The 21747-nt window shown below is 35.5% G+C and overlaps 1 protein-coding gene across 2 annotated transcripts in view; it reads left to right on the top strand.

Annotated features, from left to right (window-relative positions):
* The window catches only part of cdkal1 (CDK5 regulatory subunit associated protein 1-like 1), a 190543-nt gene that overhangs the window by 120090 nt on the left and 48706 nt on the right, over positions 1–21747 (top strand). For both annotated transcript variants that reach the window (XM_028013056.1, XM_028013055.1), the window contains one exon: positions 14346–14526. In XM_028013056.1, coding sequence (XP_027868857.1) covers positions 14346–14526 — 181 coding nt within the window. The remainder of the gene's footprint in view (positions 1–14345; positions 14527–21747) is intronic.

Here is a 21747-nt window from a genome sequence, read left to right on the forward strand (position 1 = left end):
GAAATCCAAATAGGAATGTTTGATGTTGTCTCAGTAAAATTGACTACATTTATAGCAGTGTGACCCATTTGGTGGCTGTTGTTTTATCAGGGGTGCAGCTCAAGTTCTGGGAAGGAGGCCAGAAGTTCAGGCAAGCTAAATACATTCACCGTTGGTTTGAGTGAGTTTACATAAGTTGCAGAAACACATGAGGGCATATTACATTCATGTAGACAAGAAGAAATACAGTATTATAGGAAAATGCTAAACAGCTCTTGTTACAAAAACAAATTTATAGTTTTTCTTTGCCCTACAACTTTTTGTTATTTTGTTCTTATTGTACAGTAGCACAAACTATAACAAATAATAAAAACAAGGCAGGTCAAAATAATACCTCATTGATAATGAAAGAAACTGAAAAAAGAGAAAAAAATTTAACGCTAAAGCAGACAAGGCTCAGAAAAATAAATATCCTGTGGTGTCCTGATTTAGGTCCATATGTATGAAGATAGTTGTGGATCCAAAACAAAGACAGACAGGTAATGATTATCAAGCCTCTCTGGCTTTTCGTTCATTGGTAATAGAATTGAGCTTAGTGCTGTGGTGGCAACCCAGGAATATAAGAATTACTTTATTTTCAAGGTGCTTTTTCCCTCTACTGCTTCTTTTATTCTATGCCATTATTCATTTTCTCTGTGTCTAGAATACCCCATAAAAGCCATCCCATCTGCAATTTAAAAAAGAGAAAAGACTAAATTTATTTTTCAAATGACATTGTCACAGAATTTTATGGTTATTACAACTAAAGCATTTTCCACTGTGAAAAATTCTAACAATGGTTGACTAATAATTAAAATGAATGGTTAATTTGTATTCCTCCACCAATATTGCTCCACTTTTTCCACTATTTCCTCTGTCCTTTACTGAAATAAAATTATGTAAGGATTTACACCGTTTATCTAATGGCGTATGGTGAAAATCCTGTTAGGGTGGAAAAACTCTGCTACAGACTGTGTGAACATGGCCAGAGGATTTTCCACACTTATTTTATAGTTTGCTGTAATGTCTGGGAAGATTTTCCCAGAACTCTCATTCAGGATTAAAAATGCTTGAACCACCGGGACTAAAGATAAAACACTTGGAGTAAAATAGCTATGTGCCTGTGTGCAGGGAATGACTTGTGTTTGTGTCCAGAGGAGCAGAAACTGGCAGTATTAATTTTTAATTTTAGGGTTGGTTAAGCTGAAAGGAGGAAGAGGAGAAGAACAAAATCATTCCACCAGTATACAGAATAATAATTTGGCATGCACTGACAATGAATGGCTTTTAGTCTGGGATTTCCCTTGGGTTTCACCCTATTGACTGAGGTCAACTCTGATGTCTTGAGTTCAATCAATCAAGTTTATTTGTATAGCACTTCTCAGCAACTAGGCAGTTCAAAGTGCTATAAATCTTAAAAACACGAAAATAAAAAGTCATCAACCATTCATATAGTCACTAATTGAAAATCCAGTAACAAACATTACATTTTGTCGAGTGCCATCAAAATCATCAATGCACATCAAATATGTTGGTCAGTGTTCCAGTTATTAAAGGTCGAAGGAAGATCTGAGCTGGTGTTTTTTGCCTTGATTTAAAGGTACTCAATGTTTCAGCTGTTTCACATTTTTTTTGGAAGTTTATTCCAGATTTGTGATGCATAGAAGCTGAATGCTGCTTCTCTATGTTTGGATCTGGTTCTGTGAATGCAGAGCAATCCAGAACAAGAAGACATGAGTGGTGGGGAAGATTTATACAACAATAGCAGCAGATCTTTAGTGTATTTTGGTGCTAAGCCATTCAGTGATTTATAAACTAAAATCTGTATTTTATTGCGTCAGTATTTCCACACATTATTATTTCTTCATAATGACATATTTTATGCAAGTGCACCAGTTTCCTATACCTAAACCCACATCACATTATGCTGCCACTCTGTGCAATGCAAAGTATACTCTTAAAACAAGATTTAAAAAAAATAGAAAACAAAGTGTTTGTCCCATTTTATAAGTGAAAAAATCTGCTAATGAAACTAGTAATTTTCATCAATCTTCAACAATTATTTATCCAAAACAATCTAATTTATTATGATAAAAGTTAGATACAAGTTGGTTTTTGTGTTATTTCAAGTGTAGTAAGATAATTGCATAGAAAACTAGATAAACTTGGTTCATGAGTCTCTTCCTGATATCTTGGCTGAATTCTTTATTTTTCTCAATTCGCTCAACATTCTCTTACATTTAACACAGAGGCTTAAGAAGTTGTTAAATGATCATCTAAGTTTTCCAAAATTATTTAAAGTCTTGGTTATCTTAGTGTAAACTGATGATTGTAAAGACAGTGACAAAAAATATAAGTAATTTGGTAACAGAGCTAAAGCAGAATGTTTTAGGCTTATTTAGTCAAAGAGACAAATTTATCCAAATTTTTTATACAGTATCAAATCTTTTTTGAACTTTATGTTGACTCATTTGATTTCTGTCAAAGTTCCTGTTGTTTTCCTTCTCTTGTCTTTGGGACTATAGGATTGTTTGCAGTACTAGTGGTATGTAGCTGATGAAAACATCTCAGAATGAGTAGCCAAAGTGACGCTGTGAGTCTTAGCAGAATATGTTGATAATAAACTTGGTGTGTTTGGATTTGTCTAAGTGTGTCCTGAATGCAGCAGTAGCTTTTGACAAGCGCAAGGCTCCAAGACAATTGTTTGTGTCCTGTCTGTGCGTGTGATCTTTCATTAGTCATTGCTATTAGTCATGAGGTGTGACAGGGTTATATCAAAACTCCCTGGGTTACGACAGGACACATGCATCAGTAGCGTGACTACACAGTGTTGTGTGTGTACTGTGGAGACAGTCTTCTGCCCTGTTTGTTGTTGAAGATACCTTTATAGCACGCACTCACACACTTAAGGTTTCGGGTATCTGTGAGGGTTAATGTTTCACATGAATAGTGGGTGGGAGAGAAGGCATTCCCCCAAAGACATTGGAAAAAAAACAAAAAGCAAGGAAGAGAAAAATTTGCGAGACTTTCTAGGGGGGAAAAGTGAGGAGGGCCGACGGAGGCGGGAAGGGAGCAGCGAACGAAAAGAGTTTACCGCGATAACCTGGAATGCTGGCGGGAGTTGTCAACATCGCACCCTCCTTTTCCCTCTCGAACCCTTCCAGCTGATGATTCAGCAACTAGAGTAAATGGAGCGTTGGGTTTCTGTGTTTGTTTTGACTCTCAGTCTTTGAATTAAAATGCTGTTTGCTTTACGTGCTTTTGCTGTGACTAAACAGACTGCTTTAGTCATCTAGGACAAGAGGAATATTTTCTTAACACAAAAACAGAGTTTAATATTTCCCTCTTCAAATTTTAACCTAAATATTTATTTTCAGACTTGTAATATGTATTTGTGTTTTAACTTTTCACATCATGGTAAAGCAGTAATAAATGTTGCTCAGCCTGATCATGTTATTTGTGGGTAGAAATTGATTGTTTAAAAGAAGTCGTCGTCCTCCCTTCAGATGTTTATGTGAATATCTGTAAGCCCAACATTGTGAGCTGGTCCCTCTTTATAAACAATAGGAAACAAGGAGAGACGAATCATTAACTCCACAACGAGCTGAAACCGAGCTGTGTGTATCTGTGAGGGTGTGCTCTGTAAAGCGAGAAGCAGCATGTGGATAATTACTCCTGCCAACTCCTAACACATTGTTGTCTTATTGACACTTCCTCTGGATTAAACCTAATTTCCTTCCCATAAACCACACACATGCAGCCATAAAATAAAAGCAGCTTTTCTGTAATTACAGGAGTTAAGTTTTCCTTCATTAGAGTGATAATTTTGATTAAGCCCCTCAGACCACAGCACCAGTCATTCCTGTCTTTAGAAATAATAGATGAGCAGAGTGGTATTGTTGGCACATGTAAAGTTGGTGCTTGAAATACTTGCATTTTAAAATCAGTCAAACTTTATTTTTCCTACTGCTCTCCAATGGCAGGCAGTAAAACAACCTAACCAAAAGATACACACTGCCAACTTAACTAAGAATAGAAATATTTTTAGCCTTGAATTGCGTCAGTCTGTTGTTGACCAGCTTTATTCCAAAATAAAAGCCTCCTTATTTCAAAGATAATGTCATCACCTCTGCTGGTTATTAACAGCTTGTCTTACTCATGAAATGTTTTGGAAGTCACATATCTTAAAATGTGGTCATTCAATATTGTCTTTAAACAAATTGCTGAAGTTTGTCAATGTCATTTTTATCAGTTAAGTCCTTTGATGTGGTTTTCACTCAGGACTCTGCAGGTTATCTGTGTTTGTGGAAGACTGAGGTTATGTTTAATTTAGCACAGTGGCCCTACCTTTCTCACATTGTCTGCAGTTGTCCAAACCATGACACCGTATTTGTTTTTCTCTTCTTTTTTTCGTCACCCAAATGTATCTTTTTTGCGGTTTCTTTCAGACAAAATATGGTGAACACTAATGGTTGATTTATTTTATGTTAAAGGTCACGCTGTTTGTTTGAATACTTGACCCATTTGTTCAGTCGTGGTTTATTTTCATTTGTGTAAATCTTAAGAAGGTTTAAAGACACTTAAAATTTGAATACAAGGCAATTTTTAAAATGTAGTAACTCAACTGTTTTTGCTTATCTAGATAGTCTGCTCATATTAAAACAAAACAAAGAAACCAAGTTGTGATTGGGTAATAAAATATTACCGAAATGGCCGTACAGCTTTTCTAACTACTGTAACAAGGTAGCGTGTTAATCTTCTCCCTGGTAACCAAAGCTGAGATGTCCTGTTTCCCTGGCAATGACTGCCTCAGGAAACAGTTGGAAGGTTTGACTTAAATATTATTCCTTAGACACAGCTAAATTCAAAGTTAAATTATTTCACCAACAAAGGAACTTTAAACACAGTATCTTATAATGTATTAAATAATTAATAACTGTTGAATACACATGGCTTCAGTCAAGGTCAGTATATCCCTGCTTGACCTGTCTTCCACTGCATCTGCCGTCATATTTCTTTTTTATTAGTATTTTAGTCACTGGTGTCTTTTTTAGCTTTCTTTGAAAACAGTTTAATTCTCTCAAAAGTTACTGATTTCTATAATAACTACTAATATAGTTTAATAATAGTATTGTCTGGTTCTATAAGAAATATTTTGCCGTAAAAAAAATAGCTGGCATCTACTATTTGTGCAAAATGACCACTTGTAAAAATAAAATGAAACCTCATTTTAAAATCTTATAAGATGAAAGACTTAATTTTCAATCACTTGAACATACTTAATTGGAAAAAAGCATGATTTAAGTAGTTTTCTGAAGTAGTGACCTTGTATGAAAACTAAAGTAAATAAAAAAGAACTAAGCACATTCAGATGCTCCAATACTGAACAAACAACTCTTCTGTCATTCCGCTTGAGATTGGCATTAATGCTCCTTTAATCAGGAGTACGGCTGTATCCTCTTTAGAGCACTGCTCTCTCTGTGGAGCCCTAAATAGCATCACACAGAGCATTGCTGAAAGGATGAGAGACACGAGAGGATCATTGTTAATCTATAAACCTTTGTTAGCTTCCTGTCTAACCACAGAAGAGAGAGGCTGGAAAAATACTCCCACTTTAAGTAACACACTTTCTTCTTCTGTAAGAGAGTGGCACATGGAGAGGATCTGTGCTCAACCTTCACAGGGAGAGCTGTGAGGACTACTGGATGAGGAGGAGACAGTGATTATATAGTTGCGGTGGTGCTGATGGATACGTCTAAGACTCCACTTTTGCTCTTATTATATTGAAAACTTTAACTCCCTTCATTATTGTTTTTTTTTTTTTTCTTGGTCATTTTGTTAAAATATAAAAAATGTTGTATAGCTGAACAAGTTATTCTTTTTGTTGTGGGGAAAAAATGATAGCTCTTTACTGCTTCCTCCTACTGACTTAGATCATTTATTGCGTTAAATTCACACAGGGTTCTTCAGGCACCACACAAAATAATATAGGGTGTTTACATGGTAATAGAAAAGTGTACGTTTATGCAGCCCCGTTGCTGAAAAGATCACTTACTTTAGTAACTGACTTCAACAGGTAAAGCAGATTGTATAACTAAATTTCACACAGACTGATGTTTTCAAGGTTTTGTCTCTTAAATATGATATTCTGCTTATAATTAATGAAAATATAATGTCTAAGGCTGGAATATTACATCAGACCAATTTAAACAAAACATTTTTAATGCAGGAATGTAGTCTTAATGGGAGGTGAGTTTAATACCTGCCTATATTGAAAAAGTACTTTTAATTTGGCAAACGACCTTCTTTGTCACTGTTTGGCTGAAGCAAAAGGAAACCCAGTAAAATGGGCATTTTACAGGAAGTGTCATGATGTTTAAGAGACACTGTAGTTAAGAAAACACCACAAAGCGATGTTCTTGTGGTCTATCAGTTCAATGATTCATTAAATGAATAGCTAATTCAGAGTGATTAGAACCCTGTGCAGCATTGGCCTGAGCTCTGTGTTAAATAACACACCTAGACCTCTATAGTTGTACTTTTGTTACTATGACAAAACCAAAAAGTAGAATCCATTTTTTTATTTGTTAATCAAAAGTCAAACTTTCTAAATTTTTAAAAAAAATTTATTTAGGATTTAAAGCAATAAAACTGTTGAGTCTAACTTTGATTGGCTTGGTAAATGAAAAAACTATTTCAAGCTTTTCAGTATAAGTTCCTAAAGTTACTCTTTAGGAAAAAAAAGCCTTTCAGATATGTCACATTTTAAATATTGGTAATTGTTATCGTAACATTTACCTCAGTGATTCTCTTGACTTGCATCCACTTTTTATCCAAAGCTCTTTCGGACTTTGAAAATGTCACTTTTAATTATTGGACTTTTTAGCATTTTAGAGCTTTGACTCATCTTTTTTTGCCAAACGAAAGAAGTTACTTTTGCTTTTAGCTATGAATGTTATTAACAGTATTTCCAACTTTATGTGGGTGAACTGTGAGCTGCATGATGAAAAGAACACCAAAGCCTACTTTAAAGTCATGTCAACCATTGATTAGATTCAGGTAGGGCTTTTATGTCCAGCCGTTGTCCAGTGTCTTGATGTTCCGCATAGTCCAGTGTCTTGATGTTCCGCATACCTGCATGGGTCAGGTTAGAAATGATGAATCACATCTTGCTGCCATGCCAGTGAAGGTTGGATTAAATTGAAATGAAGTGCAAAGGTTCAGTCCATTTAACGGCAGGCCAGACAGTCACAGGTTTTAAGTCTCTGCACTGCTACCCTCTTCATGCTTTTATATGAACGCGTGTGAGCGTCTGTGTGTAGATGGATTTGTGGTGTCTTGACTCTCATTACTTCTAGCTCAGACTAATGAAATGTGTACGTGTGTGTTCTCATTACCCTTCTCCAAGGCTAATGATCTATGTCTGTACTGGCACGTGTGTGCACGTGCAAGTGGAATTGAGCTGCAGTTCTGCTCGGCTGTGTTCAGGCCATTTCATTAAATGATAAAGTTTACTGATGACTCCGGTTGAATCATTATTTACTCTGCTTTCCATTCATCCCACTGCAGCCACCTTGATCTTTACAAATGACCTGCTACATAGACAGATCGAGATTATTTAACAGTGCAGCTTTAAAGCTCTGGCATTCACTTAATAGAGTTCCAGCATTTTCAGCATGTTTACACTGCCCATACGCACATATATACACAATCGGACACTCTTCCTCAAGATAAACAAAATTTAAAAAAAGAAGAAATGTTGATTGTATATTGATAATTGAATGGTTTTTCAGAACAACTGAAGCAACTTAATATGTCACTTTTATGTGTTTAATACACTTCTTATCTTTATTCTTTTTTTATCTATTCCTCTGAAAAGTTAATCAGCAAACTTTGATAATATAATTACAGATTTTAATCACCGTCCTTGCTGCTGTGAGGACAACTTGACCCCCCATCCCAATGTGATCAGGCTGTTAGGTCATGGCACCTACCACAATGATACCTAAAGTCATTATTTCATTTTATGTCGGGATTATAATAAGAACTGCTGTCTGCTTAGATGGCATTAATCACTGTGGAATACTTTTATTATATGCTCCAAAACCTGATGGCCCCTTTACTGATTCTGACTGCCTCCCACTTCATCCTACATCATGCGTCATGTCAGTGAGTGATAACCAGACAGACCTCTTTTTCTGTCTCTCTATCTCTCACTTCATAAATTGAGCTGTGACATGACAGTGCCATTACCTAAAGATGCCACTGCTAAATTGTACTCTTAAGGCTCTGAATGATTACCCACAATCCCGTTGTGTGTGTTCGTTCTTGTCCCCCTCTGATTCATCTTCTTTTTTTCCCCCAAAAAGGATCATATTGTGTTTAATTTGCATGAACCAGTTACTAGTATGCTTTTCATCATTTTCTTGCTGCACAACCCAAGTGAATCTGACCTCAATATATTTTTTTATTTATTTATTTAATTTATTTATTTTTCAAAAATTTGGGTTTCAGCGAACAATCCAGGTCCTGGCACCACCACACTGCCACCACCATTTTTGACCGGCGGTATGATCTTTTTTTGAAATGCTGCCAGTTTCATGGCAGCTGTAGCCGTTGCCATAAATTTTATAAAACATTCCCCTTTTGTCTTTTCACTCCATATAGTATTTTCCCAGAAATCTTTGGAATCATCAAAATAAGTTTTGGCAAATGTGAAATGGGCATCAGTATTATTTTGTTTTAAGGGTTTCTTTTTACCTTGCAATTCTCATAAACATGCAGTTTTTGCCTAATCTACTTCTTATCAACAACTCAGTGTACTTGGTAAGTTTTTTTTCTATTTTGATTTTGAAAATTTTACTTTAATGTGTGTTTTATAAGGCTCTTTTTAAATTTTTTTTTTACAGATTTCTGACCTTGTAACAAAACAGTATTGAATGGTTCCAGTTTCTTTTAAACCACACCACAATGGATACAGAAATCAAGTCTTTTAAAATAATTCCCTATGCAAAATATAGTATGCATGTACACAGATGTTATTAAAAGTTTGTTGGCAAGAGAGTTGTATAGCTGAAAAGAATTTCAGAAATGTCACATCTGATAATGGGAAATGTGAATTTAATTTTCACATAATATGCCAGAGTTCTTTCATTCTCCATCCAGACTCCTTACAATATTCACTCTGACACTGGATGTTATTCTTCCTGTCTCACTCACAGCTACACATTTTAGTAATGACATCAAATAACATCCAGAAAAAAACTAAAAGCTTTTCAAAACTTTTTTTCTGTTAAATACATGAATGTCCTCAAGCCATTCCCTTCACATTTCCTTGGTATCTTTCTCTTTAACTTCCATGTGTTACTTCCTTTCACTGTCCGCCTCCCACGCTGCAACAGACCACACATTTTCATTTCAGAGAACACACATCCAACACACAGGAGAAGCACAGATGGATGCCATGCTCTCCTTCTGACATGTGAATAAGTAAATATTTACCTTCCCAGATTGTATTTTTCTTCCCATCCTTCTTCACAACACCTTCCTAACTACACCACCAATGTATTCTCATTTTGTTTTCCCTGTTAATTTTTCAGGCTTTCTCTGTAAAACTCTTCACTCCCTTGTGACATTACAAGGACAAAGACACTTGTCTACACATTCACGTTTTGAACAAATGATAAAGATGCTACACATGTATAAAAATATTGGGACCTTGGTAAACAAAGAGTTAAAATGAAATGGTCTGTTTTATGAGCACTATTTCAGTTCAATGAGGCAGACAGGGAAATAATTGTGTTTAAATCTAGAGTGTTAGTGAGTCCTTTATGAATAATGCACTCTGAGATTGCTAACTTCGCCCCTTACTGCTCTACGGTTAAAGAAGGCTGCTCCTTTCAGTTACAGGATAAAAGTAGTTATTTTATTTTATTTTCTGTGGGAGAAAGAATACAGAAAAATATTAATCCCTCAATCAATATAAAGTTACAAAATCATGAGATTGCTCTTTTATTATTAAATATTGTGATTGTTATATTCAGTCATGAAGAATCTGTTTTTGCACTCTTGCCTTTGGTATCTTGGACACTATAATCCATGTCATGTTCTGGCATCTTTTGATGGGAGGCTCCATCCAACATGCTGAGTAATACGCTGACACAGAAACCATGAATTTATGACCACTACAATATAACTAGCGATAATGGTGCGTTTTAAACAGTCCTTTGTATAAATCTTGAGCACCCTGCTGTTGCAATGATGATATAGTGTTACCAGTCACGTTACTTTGTACAACTGGCATTGGAAACTTTATTCCTTTCAGAACAGCCTTGTTTTTAGCTTGTAGACTCAACAAAGTGTCAGCAACATTTCTCGAAGCTTTTGTTTCAAAGAGACATGATCATATCCTGCAATAGCTTCGGAATATTTGGCGGCACATCTGTTACGGGAATATTCTTTTCTACCGCATTCGAAGGTGCTCTGTCGAACTGAGTTCTGGTGGCTATTGAGGGGCAGTGGAGTACAGTGAACTTGTCCAAAAAACAGTTTGAGATGATTTGAGTTTTGAACTCTATTCCCTTTTATATCTTCTGGAAGAAAGATAATAACTCAATTGTTATCATACTATTTTGGACAACAACAAATTTGATATTTTTTAGGTGATTTACTTTAACCCAGAGAGAGGATCATGACTGAAAAAGCCCATAGATCAGCAGTTACCCACACCAGCATGACTGGCACTAACAATTGTGTCAAGTTCAAAGTCACTTAAATTCACTTTCTTCCTCATTCTGAAGCTTTGTTTGATGTTTGTTTGAACTTAAGTTGATTCGCTTAGTTCCAATGGTCTTTAAGTTGATTCAGGTAAACAAAAAGCTTGTTTTTTTTTTAGCTGTTTGTATTTCTGCCTTGAACTATTTGGGTTGTTCTTCTGGCTGCAACATGTCCATCTACTATTCTTCATGTGTTGATTGGCCGAGGATGCCATCTCCAACATCTCATACAACTCAGTACAAAAGACGTGGTCCCCAGGCCTGACCATGCTTGATAGTGACTCCTTCAATTGATCCTGAGATTGTTTATCTCCTTTCAGTGTAGCAGAGATTTTCTTGCAGTTTCATCTTGGTATTTTAGTTACACTTTTTCAAGATTTGCTCACATCCGCATTGGTTTAATTGAAAGCAAACTCAGCTGAGATTTCATCTGTAGTCCTGACTTCTTATTTTCTTCCTATCATATTTCTTTTCCTCACACTATTTTTCAGTGGTAACCAATAACAAAATACATTTCTCTTCTTTCATTTTTTAACAAGGAAAGTATCACTGTGGTTCTTATTCATTAGTATCACATATCACACCTCTATCACCCTTAGATCTGAGAGAGGCAGAGGTGTCAAAATGACAGTATGTGCACATGTTTTTTTTTCTTTCGTCTTTTTTTTTAACCTTCTCACCTTCTGCCTTTGAAAAATCCATAAAAGTCAATTTACACCATCCTCTTCTGCTACTTTCCTCTGTTCGGGCTCCCTCAGTTATTTTGAAGCAGCGGTCTGAATTGTACTTCTCTTTTTTCAACAATTGTGTAAATTTTTTAGGACTCCTGCAATGATGAAATAAGATACATTGCCTGCCCCTATATTTCTACAACACGTCTGATAAAAAGCAACCATGGACTGCAGATGTGAAGTGTATGGCATTAATGGCTGATAAACTATGTTTTTGTATGTATCAAAAAAGTATTAGCCTTCAAAACAATATTGATCACTTTGTATTTATCATTAATTGGTGTGAATAGTAAAAACATTTTCTTCATCAAGAAGCTTTAATTGTGTTCTTTACAGATATATTTGATGTCATCAGCCAGTGATTACCCGACTGTAGAAGGAAAGTGTGTGTTTGTGCCTTATTTTTGGGTCGAGGCAAAAATACTAATTTTTGAAACCATATTTCAAGGTTTTTAGGGAAGGACCATTCCAAAATACTAGATGAAAATAACTTTGACTGTAGCTGACCTCTTATTCAAGGTCTAAGAAGTACATTCATAGATAACAAAATAGCAAAAATATATTTATTTCGGTACTCAACTAACAGAAAAAAAAATCATTTACATTAAAGGACATCGTGGCATCTGAAAAGCAAATGTTGGTCATATCAGCTTCTGGGTCATGGTATGACAATCTCAGGAACAAACAAAATAGAGATGATTTTAGCTCAGTCTAACATCACGATGAAGACAATATGCAAGACAAAAAGAAAGGAGAAGAGAACTACTATTGAAGGGCAGGCTCATAGTGAACAGCCGGTCGAAATGTTGTCAGCACAATATTTAAAACTAGAGAGTTTAGTTTTCCGTTTCCTTTAATTTAATTTGAAACATATTAAAAGCAGTAACGATACCACACAATAATAAAATGTTGCTGTCAGAATAACTAGATTGTCTCTTATCTCTCCTCATGTACAAAGGATTTTAAACTTCATTATATATATGCAAGGAAAGTCAAATTTTGGGAGATCTATGTCAATCCAGAGGTGCATACATATTTGTTCTGTTCTGAGTGCATTAGAGCTAATAGAGAGGCATAGAAGGCTGTTGTTGTTAGTAGAACCGATATTTTTAACTATTTGCTGATGAGTCTTTTGAAAAGACTCTGGTATTCAGAAACACAATGACACGTAGTGAAACTTCCCATTGTTTTCATTCTCCTGAACACAGTTAATTAATTACCGCAAATCCTGAAGGCTCCAGAGAGTCATTTGTTCATCCAATAAGATAAGGGACTAACCATTAATTCTGAGTCAAATACTCGGAGGTTTAAAACAACCACATAACCATGTAAAAACTAACTTTAATAACAATGTTTTTATTCCCCTTACACCATAAACATATTTTCTGCTTTTGATGATATCCGTTCAGTTTCACTTTTTTACCCGTTAGTTAGGCATATATAAAAGGTCAAGGATGTCTTTGCCTGGGAGCCACTGGTTAATATTAATGACCATGAGCCAATTGAAACTCATCAATAGGTCAAAGGTTATCACAGAGTTGCAGATGCAGGAAGTTAATGCAATTAAAAATGCATCATGTTGTCGATGGTTCAGAAAATGTCTTTTCCAATTTTTTCCAGTTTTGATGTCTTTGTTCATCCATCTTTCTGTTTGTGGTGCAGTTTGGAGAGACTAGTGTTTTCATACCATGTCTCTGTTAGGGTGTCCATCGATTTCTTACAAGAAAGGACACTTTTTTCTGGTTAATTTTCTCTATTTATAGTATTTCTGGGTTTGTTCTTTAGAAGTTAATGATCAATAATAAAATGAAGGTGCAGATAAGACATAACTTGCCATTTTTTGGATAACTAACAGCATCCTGACTTTCTGTTGTGGAATGCTTGTCATGTAAGCAACAACATTTAATGTGTTTTATGGTCTTCCTATTGTGTTATCTTTGGAGCTTGGATACAAAGTGTGTAATCAATGTCTTGGTTTGTTTGAATTGGGAATGATTTCCAATTGTTTCAATTAGGAGACCTTTTCAGCTATGACTTAAGGATGTAAGAGTCAGCAAATGTCTGGTTCTTCAAAACTAACAATTTGGTCAAATGTGTATTTATTTAGCTAATTTGGTATTTATATGTAGTAATTTATATCTCAGGCCATTCTTAGCTGAATCATTCAAACTCTGTTGACATGGCCAAAAAGGTTCCTTTTTTTATTCTGATTGTCAAGTATGTTCTCCAGAAAAACATTTTTTCTTCCTGACAGATAGTGATGCCATTGCTTTGAAGCAATTTTACAGGCCATCCGACTGCTGCCAGTACAAACAATATACATGCAAGAAATCAATCCCTTCCCTGCAAAGCTGTCCTACTGGCCACAATTAATCGAATGAGCGAGCCAGTGCCAATAATCTATAGGTAGTGATTTGCACAGGAGGTTGCTAATCAGATTTTGATTGGCTGAATGAGTCCATGGGGAAAAGCATTAGCATCCTGTAAGTGCTGAAGTGCCTCAAGAAGTTAGTTTTTCTTATTTCACAGCACATTTGAAAGTAGTTAGAAAATATCTCTGAACTGTAAACATCAGAGTAATTTAATGGTACTCAATGGTTAATGTTTTATTATTATTTCTACAGAATGGTAATTTGAGAGGTGCATAGTTTTAACTGAATGTTAATAAGCAATTTATATATGCACATTACTTAAGTCCCAAAGGCACATTTCTAGTTGCATCACAGGTTAGAAAGGTTATTAAGTTGATATAATTTTCCAACAAAGAATAAGCTAAACTTAGTTACCCAACAACAAACAAGTGTTTTTGTCTTTCTTATAGAGTACCTGGAGTAACAATTGCTACAGATATAATCTGTGGATTTCCCGGTGAGACTGAAGAAGACTTCCAGGACACTTTAGAACTTGTGAAACACTATCAGTTTCCTAGTTTATTCATCAACCAGTTTTACCCCAGACCCGGTACACCTGCTGCTAAGACGGAGCAAGTTCCAGCACATGTGGTAAGTGGAGACCTAAAAATTATTACGGAAATGATTGTTAAATGACCACATTGGTTCAAAATAATCTGTATATTGTGTGTAGATTTTCAGTCATGTGAACTGTGGTGCACCTCTTTTCATCAAAGCAGAAGACTAAAGATCATTGTGAATAGCTGTTAAATCTTAAAGTGTTGCAAAGCTTAAAGTCTAAATTGAGGATGCTAGGAACCTTGGATCTGCTATAATTCACTTCCATTTAAACTCTCAAAAAGCTGTTTATTTCAGCTATTCTTTACAAATCTTAAACTCAGTTTAATTTGGCAGGTAAACTATACTGTGGGTTTTAAATGACTCTGAAAACAAAGCAAACAAACCCTTACTGCAACATCATGAATTTAGTTTGTACTAAACCCCCAACCGTCTTCATGCTGACAGAGGTATCACCTTTTAACACAGAGACCATCTTTTCCAATTGTGCTGCCCTGAACTTTAACATCTAACATGCTGACCTAACCCTGTAGTGACAGTAATGTTACTCTTGGGTCCTTTGCAATTTCTCTGTGCGTAATGTGTTCAGACCTGAAGCTGAGCATTCCGGTCCATCCACACATATTTCTAACCTTCACAATAATGAACACAGAATGGCTTAGAAAAAGGCCCAATGAACCCTTTTAAAGTGAAGGGCAGCATGAATGAATTTATTAAGATTGTTGATGCTGTTTTCCTATTTATAACACAGACCTTATGCTCCAGCTCTGCATAGTACCCAAACATCTGCTTTTACAAACACTTTGCTAACTCATTATGATCATGCAATCATGTTTATTTGATATAATAGCAACTGCTTGCTGCATATTTTTTACCTTATGAAAGCACAAAGTGAGTTGCAGTTAATATCAGAATATATTTGCATACTTTTAGGATCTATTAAAGAAAATGTTTTTCCATTATTTTTACTAGCTTAGCATTGATAGGGGTGCAGTTTGTTTTGCTTAGTCTAATAAGCCTAAGTAATCATGCACTGCAAATGTGGATTTTGACTTTCAATTATGAATGACTAAAAACAATTCAGCATCATCTGTTCATACTGCAGATTATGAGCAATTTGTATTCTAGACAGAACAAGTTTCTTCCAAATGAAAAGTATAGAAACATATGAAGAAAGAACAGTGTATGCAGAGACATCTGCTTTTAGAGGCTCTGTCAGTTCATCCGTCTGTCTGTCCGTGTGTTTATATTCAAGTTCTGACCACCTATTAAAATATTAATATTGCGAAGTTTAGTTTTAAGTGGTTAAATAACATTGAGGAGTGTGAAAGCAGTGTGTGTTCTTTTTTTTCCTCTCACCACCTGCAGTGACAATTAATAGCCAAAAAGACTGTGATGAAATTTTACCTTTTTGGCATCTTTTTTTGTTATCATAACAAAGGCCACAGCACATTGTCATAATTTTCAGAAGGGTCAATTCTCAAATAATCTTTTTTATTTCTATCTTTCTTTCTTCCCCAATCTATTACTTTCTCTCTTCCTCCCTTCTCTCTGAAATGTCTTCAATCAGCTCTTCAAGTGTCAGATTGACATATGATGGCTTCTGCAAGTATTGTCAAATCAGAACTTTTAAATGTTATTTTTAATAGCTTGAGGCAGTAAGTTTCTTTATCCATTTCATTTAATGCGCTCCTGGAGATAAAGTGATTCCACATTAGCTGCAGAACACAGCTACCAAATGGCTGCTTGATGATTGTAATTGTGAGTTTATTATCACCAGACTCGGAACATGGAAAGGTGAGAGTGTCATAGAAAAATGTGTTGTTTGCAGGACACCTGCTACAGTGGTTAAAGTGCACAAAACCAAACTTCATCAATCAGCATGCACCTGTTTTTCCTCCCATTCATGGACACCCATAACTCAGCGAGCGGTGGCAGCAAGGCGACATCTAAACCGTGTAGGGTCAGTCATTAATAAAGTGCACCAGATGGTTTGTCTGGAACACAACTGTGTTGAATAACCACAGGAGGGATGGATGGAGAACTATGTGGACTGGGCAGAGTGGCCTGGGAAAGACAGAAACTCTGAAAAAGGAAGGCTAAAAATAAACCCTACAGTTATGATGGATGGAGAGAATAAGGAGAGATGGAAAGCAAAAAATACAGGAATTTGTCCTTAGCGGGGCATTTAGAAGTGACTTGCGGCCAATATGTTGTGTGTTTATCGCACTTTATTTGCAACTCACACATGAGGATTTAGTAATTGCTTCACTGTATGGTGTTTTTCAAGCTACACTGATGAAATGAATTAGATTTATTTCAATTTTATTTTCTGGTTTGGTTGCATTTCACCTTTCAAAATTTTTTTTGCACAAACACTTTCAGTTTTAGAACTGATATTTTAACATCACGTCGAATTACAAAGGATTTAGGAGAAAAAAAAACAAGGTTGTTATTTCCTTAACATAATAAAATACAGTTACAGTATATCAAATAAAAAAGAGATTATCACCTAAGTAAATTTGACATAGTAAAATAAATTAACTTGTATTGAGTCATCTACTGATTTATTACATGGAGAGGAAAACATTTAGTTGATTTATGTTGATTTTGATGATTACAACCTACAGCTAATAAAAACCCCAAACTCAGTTTCTTTGAAGATGAAAAAGGTGCATGAAAATGTCAGCCTTCTGAAAAAGTGTTCACATACTATGCAGTGTATTCAAAGTATGTAATTATATTCTGAGTCACAAAATACACCTTCTTTCCACACCTAAAGAATTAAATCACTTTAAAAGAAGGTGTATGACAACATGATGTACATTAAACAATTTTAAAAAGCATCTCATCAGGACCTGTTATAAAGAAACTACACATTTGTAATTTGTTGTTGACAAGCAAGATCATTGTCTTCTATCAGACTGGAGTTGGAGGTTGCAAAGCAATATCTAATTTTAGAAACAAGATTAAAAACAAAGAAAGTTGAGTGTTTTTTTTTTTAGGCAAAACTGGTTGCCCTAGTCAAAATCTGGGCTTGAACTCACTTGAAATTTTGCAGAATAGCATTAAACATGTTTGAAAACAATACAATGCAATTGAATTAAAACAGTTCCGCAACACAAGAGTTTTCCAAACTGCCTCCAAGATGATATGATGCTCATTGCCAGTCACAGCAAACACTTAATTCTACTTATCTTTGTTAATACATTTAATTGTGACCAAAAAGTAAAAAAAGACGGAAGGAGCAGGTGCTTCCTCACCTCATTCTAAAGCAAATATCTTAGTATGTGCAATGTGATTTACTGATAGAGAAACACAAATTCATAAAGAAGGAAATGCAGGAACCTAACCAATCAAGTAGCAAGAAAAACTGTCCACCTGCTATGACGTCCAGGTGTTTGGTAGTTTTTCTGTCCCTAACCTTTTACCTGCTATAATAAATGATGTATGAGAAAACATTGGATGCATGGGAGAGTAGACACAGATGGAGAAAATAGGAGACCACAGGGGTGGAAGAAGAAAAAGGGTCATGTTGAGAATAAAGGAATGAGAGTTCTATTAGCTTGGATCTTCATAATCATCCCATAGGGACCGGAACTTAGCCTTGATAAATGGACTTAGTGAATGGATGCTGAGTGTGTATGTGTGTATTTGAATGTGATGTGTAGAGAAGTAGCAGCTGCAGGAGGGAACAAGGAAAAAAAATGTGATAGTTGATTAGCTTCTCTTGTGGGACAGTGTTTTTAATTTCCCCAGGTTGTAATTGGTTAAGAACTCCATTACCCATGAGGCACCGATGCAGCAGCTGTCAAAGTTAAACAGCTGGCCAGCCACTAGTAGCGCTATCTTCTGGCTTATCATTTATCTATGCCTGGACACAGACATAAGCATGACTGCATGCTTGATTTGTTAATGTGCCAAAACCTTCTGACATGTATCAAGACAACAGATAACTCTGAGTTAAATGTAGCTGACCAGACATAAAGTCTAAGGCTAAAGATGAAGTTTTTGTCTGGGTTCTTTATTTAAAATTATATTTTTAAAAGTAGAAAAAAACAATTTATCTTTAATTTCATGTGATCATTTCTGGTTTCTGCTGCTCATGAGGTTTTATGAGCAGAATCCAGCATTCTTAGTACATATGTACTGATTTTTAATGGAGAACTTAATTATTGGGTTAACTGAAGTGCTAAAAAAAGCATACAGAAATTACATTTATTTTATTATTATTATTATTATTTCAGCTTTGTTTAACAACTCTCCTGTAATGTTAGTGGCTTTGTTTAAAAGTTATGCAAATTGTTTTATTTTGTTTTTGTTTTTTATTCCTTCAAGTTCTTTGTTTGAACTTAGTCTGCTTGTTCACTTTTTTCTGTTCAGTCTTTGTAGCTGACCTTGGTACTGTAGTATGTATATAACAGCACAAACAAAAAATCATTTTAGAACTAAGTGTAAGATGGGTATGCATTGCAGTAATTTATAGATAGTAATAATATTGCTTATGCCAAACTATGCACAGTAGCACAAACAAATGTAAGGAATTTAAGGAAAATACGAAGTGCTTGGCGTTTGTGGATTTTAGGCTTAGGTTCTAGTGATTGTCATTATCGGAAGATATTGACCTCCGTGCTTCATTAGAGGTTATTAGTTCCTTTTCGATTTTTACATACTGTAGTGTTGTCATGTCAATGGAAATTTCGTTGAATTCTGTTCAATGACAATAAATGCTATCTATCTATCTATCTATCATAGTAAACTGTCCTCAGCATTGAGGAGGGATTAAAAATAGTCTTATGGTAGGCTATTTTTTTTTTAATGAGGTCTGTTTTAAACTGACATTTATCGATCAGCTCTAGGTTGATGTGGATGTAAGGAATTATTCCCAAACTTTCACATAATTGGGGTCAAAGGTTTTCAACTTTTATCTGAGATAGACTGACAAGTCCTTAAATAGACTTTACACTAGTATAATTTATTGTTCTGAAAAAAATTATAAATTATGTATATGCCTTATTATTACATGTACTGGTTTAGAAAATGACACAAAATCTGAGTCCTCCTGTCACTGTAAATAATGTAATTGTGCAAAAATATAATTATATAAGGCTGTGTAAACATTTGGTATGCATGTCTATACAATTCAAATGAAAAGATTGTGATGGTAATCATCAGGTGTTGACAAAACCTAGCCTGTAATAACGTTTCTCCTACAGTTGTGTATCTCTGCAAACAGAGTTACAATAAAAGTGATGAAAGCATGGCACAAGAAGAGAAAATGGTGTTGAGGAGTAATGATTGTTCTTATCCAAGGTGCTCCCAGCAAAGAAATAAATAAGAGAGAGATCTAGAGAAATTGTGTATGGTCAGACTTGTGAAGAGAAGGATGTGTAAGATAGTGGAGACTGAATGATTAGTGAGTTTTTGCCCTCTGGAAAAAACAAAAGGAGTGATGGAGGGGGGAAAAGCTCTGAGGAACATGAGGAAAGTAAAAAGAAAATGAGTTTAAAAAAAGGATTTGGAGATTGTGAAAGGCCTTCTGGCAGAAGAAGAAAGAGGGAAACACACAAAAACAAGAATGGGAGGTTGAGAGAGATGATAGAAAGACAAGGCCAATGATTACAGGATTGTGTGGATCAGAGGAGCCTTATGTGAGTTAGAGATGAGTAGAAATACACTGCAGGGGAAGCAAGAGGAGTGAAGAAATGCACCGATTGGAGGAATACATGTTAGAGCAACAGGCAATGGGAGAATTGTTGGAGAGTCTCAGAAAAGGGAGAAAAGTGTACAATTCAAAGGTCTATCCCCTATAAAATACTGTGTTCTTAATAGATTAACGACAACCTTCATTCCAACTTTTTTATTTTCAAAACTTCTTTGTTTACTTTTCCTCATAGCCATTCTCCATCTTTCTAATTTAAGAACAATATCTCACCGTCATGTCAACCTTACGTCTCTGTCCATCTCTGTTCACTTGACCACAGATACAGTGCCATTTGAAAGCTGTTGTTTTCTTCTTTCCCTCTCCATTGTAGATGGCAAGAATCTGGCTGTCTTTACCTACCCTCAGGCTGCATATGTCTGTCAAGCTATAATGATGGCTGTGTATGAAGGCATGCAGTATTGACTAAGGTTGTCTTTCCAGTATATAGGATTTTAGAATTTTATAACAGTAAGTGTATGCACCCTTTAGCTGGAGAAATATGTCCATATATCGTCCTCATTATCAATCCCTGTAACTGAAGCAGTGTTGTGTAACTGACTGCTTCAGAGAGTCACATCTTCCATGATATTACACCTTACAGAGACGCCAACTTTGATGTAGTTTACATCAGGTCCTGACCCGGCCTGAGCCCTTAGATTTTGTGTCCGAGTCTGATCCAACTCCAAAATAAAAATGTAATACATTTTTCTGTACATTTCGCTTACAGTACAATACATTTGCTCCTGTCCAGGACTTCTTTGTTCAAATCTGATCCAGTTACCCGAGTATCTATTAAGACCAGTACTATAGATCAATAAACCAGAGCGCATTTACTCAAACATGTAGTGTTGTTTTTGTCCTGGTGCTGTGTAAGCTCATATGAACGAACATAGTCATTGGCTTCAATTTGTACACATATGTTCGGTTGTATTTCCGTACATAATTGATAACTACATAATCGACCTCAGAACAATTCTTACATGCCTGTTTTCATGCTCTTTTTAGCAGCAAAGCAGTGAGAGTTGCAAGGTTGGGAGGTGGGAAGCAAAACACATTTGATAAGAAAATGGTGGAAAAAAGCTTCTGTTGTTTACTTTGTGGCTTTGAAAAGCTTCGTCCAGGGACAAGAGTATCATAATTGTGTGATTTACGTGATTATTCACAAGGAAAGGTGGGGTTTCATGTGATTGGCTATGAGATTGAGAGCATAAACACCAAATTAGATTTGGTGCTTTTTTTATGTCAAACTTTATTACCTTAATGTTAATTTGCAATCTAATTTTTAAGCATGCAAGTTTGCCACCCAAACATTTCTGGCAAACACAAAATTGTTAACTGTTTTCTTGGAAAAAGAAGAATAAAGGAACTGGAAATAAATAATACTTAACTTTTACCAGCAATCAGTTTGTTTTTCTTGTGGCCCCCTTAGAGAAAATCATCCATATAGGAAAACAATACATCTCTCCTTTTTTTCCAAGAAGAAATCTTTGAGTGTATCTTTGAGGAGTGTTTCCATTAAGTCTGCTAACCTAGGTCAACAGATCTGACTA

Source organism: Xiphophorus couchianus, chromosome 3, assembly GCF_001444195.1.
Source record: "Xiphophorus couchianus chromosome 3, X_couchianus-1.0, whole genome shotgun sequence".
Taxonomy (NCBI): domain Eukaryota; kingdom Metazoa; phylum Chordata; class Actinopteri; order Cyprinodontiformes; family Poeciliidae; genus Xiphophorus; species Xiphophorus couchianus.